At 54.1% G+C, this 4098-nt stretch overlaps 1 protein-coding gene across 1 annotated transcript; it reads right to left on the bottom strand.

Moving 5' to 3' along the window:
- Nucleotides 1-2542: 2542 nt before the first annotated feature.
- Nucleotides 2543-2974, bottom strand: EsH8_IV_000456 (uncharacterized protein; the record flags this gene model as incomplete). The annotated part of the gene is made up of 1 exon (XM_083265346.1): nucleotides 2543-2974. The coding sequence occupies one exon, from the start codon at nucleotides 2972-2974 to the stop codon at nucleotides 2543-2545; it is 432 nt and encodes a 143-aa protein (XP_083124241.1).
- Between the last annotated feature and the right edge of the window lie 1124 nt (nucleotides 2975-4098).

Genomic DNA, 4098 nt, shown 5'->3' with positions numbered 1-4098 from the left:
AGCCCATATTCGGACGAGAATTTTTTTGGGCACAAGGCAGACTCGATGACAGCTTCCCGCTCTGGGGACAGCGGGTGGCAGTGTTGATGCTGTTGGTTTCAAAGAATGCGACCTCAAGCAGACCGAGTGGCCCCCACACCGGTCGCAGTCGTGAAGGCTGCTTCCGCAATCGCAGAAACGGTCGCGGCCCGGAGACACAGAGTGGACGAACCGAAACTAGGGGGAGGTTCTCCCCAGGAATTGTTTGACAGCGCTTATCCCCAAAGCCGGGCGCAGACATTGTGCGTGCCGCCCGCAGCAAACCCGACGCTTTCGCTCGGCCACCGTCATTGCACGAGAACCCCCCGTTGGTTTCAGTGATTCCTACATTCTGGATGCTTCTCTCGCACGCACAGTAAATAGGAACTCTTCGTCCAAATTTGGGCAAGGGTCTCCTGTATAGACTCGTACCCTCCCCCCTCCCATTTGCGTACTTAATTTGCGTCGCGCTGGCTGTTGCGAGACCTCGTTGGGCCGCCCCCAATACCGGCCGGGTCATTTGACCTAGGTGGCGATGCCAGTCAGCTCTGATCATTGTCCTGCAATGCCTACATCAATCTAATTTTCTGATAATGGGCACGCAAATATCACGGTGTTCTTCGGGGCCCGCGTTGGTCTCGTCAGCGACATTCGCCCCTCGCAAGGTTGTCCGAACCATAGCCCCTTGGATGGCATCATCTAGTGAGGCGGACTAGTCTCTCGGAAACAGCTCCTTGTGAGCTTTCTTATCGCGAATTTGGTTGCACTCATGGCCCCGGATGCCATCTCCTCTTTCCCACTCCCCGGCTCCTCAGATGCCTTGTTCCGCGGCGACGGAGACCAGCCCCAGAATTACACACACACCAAGAACCGAATAAGCGCATCCTGGGTTACTCTACGTCCATGTTCACCTTGGAGCCACACCTCATCGTGAATTTCCTTGCGGCCGTAGCATGCAGGTGTTCACACGCCTTACCACCCACCACCTTCCAGCCTCAGTCGACAGAGGTGCAAGGATCGCATGGCAACCAACCAACTTCCCAAGCATGCAGTGCCTTCAGTAGAAGATCCGAATTTTGCCCATCGCCGGCATTCCACCAGATTCCATGTGTTGGTGTGGTGTTCACACCCCCCAAGCACCGCGATGAACGACCCCCGGGTCGGTCCATTGTCACCGTATCACACGATCCTGCAGTCTCTACCAAAAGCAACTACGATCCCAGCCATTACGAACCTCTAAGCTGGCAGTTAGTGTATAGTATTCATTACAGGCCAATGCATCGGGGCACGGGGGTGGAACACCGGCACTTCCACGTACCCCACCAAGGCAACCAAAGGCGTCCAGATCACGGAGATATTGGCCTGTTCTTTTTTTCTTTTCAACAACCAGCCTACGGTGCCCCCCTCGCGACTCCCCGTAGCTCTGGAGGCAACTGGGCCCGGCCAGGCCAGCTTGGCCCTGGAGCAGGCTTTCGACATGCCTGCCCCTAATGCGCGCGCTCACACTCAGGGGCTGGATGGACTCACTGTGCAGAGGCACGCGCGAGCTCCGACCCTCCTAGCCGAAAATTACATACCCAAGCAGCGTCCCACAGCCGAGTACGCGGTCAAGCCCATCCATTGCTTGGTGGAGGGTGTGACTCGATCTGTATACATTGCCTTGCTGCGGGCGACGAAGCGATTCTAACGAAAAGGTTCGATTCATTCGCCCCTGTTGTCTTTTCTTTTGCCCCCTTCGTCACATATTTGTTTTGACCAAAGCCGCTCCTTGCCGCCTGTTCCCCCCTTTTCCCACATGGAACTTGGCGTCGCCGTCCCTCGTCTCGTAGCTCTACCTCACCGGGTTGGTTCCCGGCCAGTCGTGATCGCGGTTTGGACTGTCGCGTGCAGCTGGTCTAGATCGAAAGCCGTTGGCACGGCTTTGATCCAGTTGGCTGCCATCGACATCATGTTGCCTCGCAAGATGGCCAACAGGCAGGAGTGGCCATTGGTGTACATTGCTCAATCGTCTCCAGTCACATTCAGCGGTTCGTTATGGGAAAGCCTAGGACCTGTGGAGTTCATCGTGTATGCCTTGGGCCTCTCTCTTTTACGGTTCTCTCACCTCGACACAGCAAGTCCGCCTCGTTCAAAACACGAAATAAACAGTATAGCACGAGTTCTCGCAATCAGACACCTTTCCCCAAGGACCGTTGAGCAAACCCCACAAGTTGATTTAACCTCTCATAGCTATCTACTTCTAATACTACAAGTTCAAAGAAAGAGTGGCGGAAAGGAAAATAGCAAAATTTTCGAGCCCATGTCCAATAATTCGTCACATTCTCCCAGTCATCAGCTTCTTGTCCCTACTCCTTTTTCCTTGTTATGATTTCGAGTGTCCCCTTTTTTGCGCGCCGTATACCCAACCCCCTTTTCCCCATTATAGCCTGGTGTATATTCTGGAAGGTATGTCGAATTCTAATCTGCCCCCATGCATTGACGGCGCCCGCGCTGTCGTTTCATGATGCCATCGCGGAGAAGGAAACTAGTTCGCGTCGTCGCCGGAGTTGGGCGGCGAGGTGAGGACCACGGTGATGAAGAAGACGTCCCCCTGAACTGTGCTGTTGACAATGGCCGCGCCGCTGTGGGCGCCTTCGGTAGCCTGGTCTATTCCAGCGTTCGGCTCAGGGGTACTTTGGGTGCTGGCGTCGAGCTCGACTTCGATGGAGGACATGACCTCTGGGGTTGCGTCCTTCGGGTTTGCACCTAGATTCCTGCAGCAACGGCAAGAACGCAGGTGGCCATCAGTGAAGTATGTACGATTGATAGTGTACACTCCACATCGCATCTTCTTTGGGCCCTCCGGGTGGTCTCTGAGATAGTGACGACGGAGCACCCTACCTGCCATACTTGCCGTGCTTGCCCTGGGCTGATAACGGCACTTGATGTCGGGACACTGAGTAGTATCTGCAGCCATACTGGCCGTGAAGGTTGATTTTTATTTGCGAGGAACTGAGATGTGGAATAGAATTTGCTGATGGAAGTAGTGGTGATGAGAAGAGAGGGATGGTGCGTGTTGGGGAGAGAAGGGTTCGTCAGTGTGTGGGCAGAGGGGGAGAGGATCTTTTATAAACTGCCATGCAGCCATCTGGCTGTGGGCTATCAAAGGAGATCCGATGGTACTTCACCATAGAGGCTAGGTGTCAGTATCACTCAATCGTACCGAACCAGTCCTGCTTACCCTTGCTGGATCCCGACGGGTTGGGTTCGATATTATTTCTTGGCCTTCATCCTCCGGCAGAGTTGACCTCCCCTGGTCTTCAACCTCGAACATCAGACATCTCGTATGAGTGGGCCAGGGATATGGTATTGCTCATCTCAACACCAGAAGACGATGTATTCGTGTGGTACACGAGCGGGATTGCGATATCCATGAGCAGGGGGGTTGGGCATGGCGGTGCTTTAGGGCATTCTATATCATATTCGGTACGGTCCGTAACATCCCCTGCATTTGAATTACCCGCTACGAAAGGCTTTATCAGATGGAGGGACAGTGTGCAGAGTAAGTGGACAGAATGCCTTGCGCGCGCACGATGGGACTGAATGTGAAGAAGACCCCAGCCAGCCGGGGTTCAACCCCGTTACAACCGGGTTAGCTGACGGGGTTCTCAGCGCGATTGACCAAGCAGTTGCTCGTCTTTGTCGTGGTTTATTGGTCGGTCCTAGGGAGGTCGAAAAGGAACCAGGTCGGTTTTGTGATGTTAGGGTTACCAACCTTGCTCTGCAATTTTCTCGGACAAAACTTTGCATCCAATTTTATTCAATTCTCATATTTCTTCTTCCGCTTATCTTCCTGCTGTAAGATTGGAGCACGGTGTTGTAGATGTTCTTTGGCCGTCCAGGACGCATGCAGCCATGTTGTAACCTGCAGCAGAGGGAGTTGTTTACTTTTTGCGCGCCTCGAGGTTGACAGCCCAGGGCCAGTAAGCCGTGCTCCACCTGGGGGCCGTTGATGCAACGCAGCAATACAGAACCTTGAGCTCGAATGCGTCAGATACGCGTAGAACAACGGCGAGAGGGTGTCGAGGGGGAGGAAGAAGC

This window comes from Colletotrichum jinshuiense, chromosome 4 (genome assembly GCF_051148585.1).
Source record: "Colletotrichum jinshuiense chromosome 4, complete sequence".
In the NCBI taxonomy this organism is placed as follows: Eukaryota; Fungi; Ascomycota; class Sordariomycetes; order Glomerellales; family Glomerellaceae; genus Colletotrichum; species Colletotrichum jinshuiense.
The sequence above is the reverse complement of the archived record's forward strand: the minus strand, read 5'-3'. Positions and strand labels throughout refer to the sequence as shown.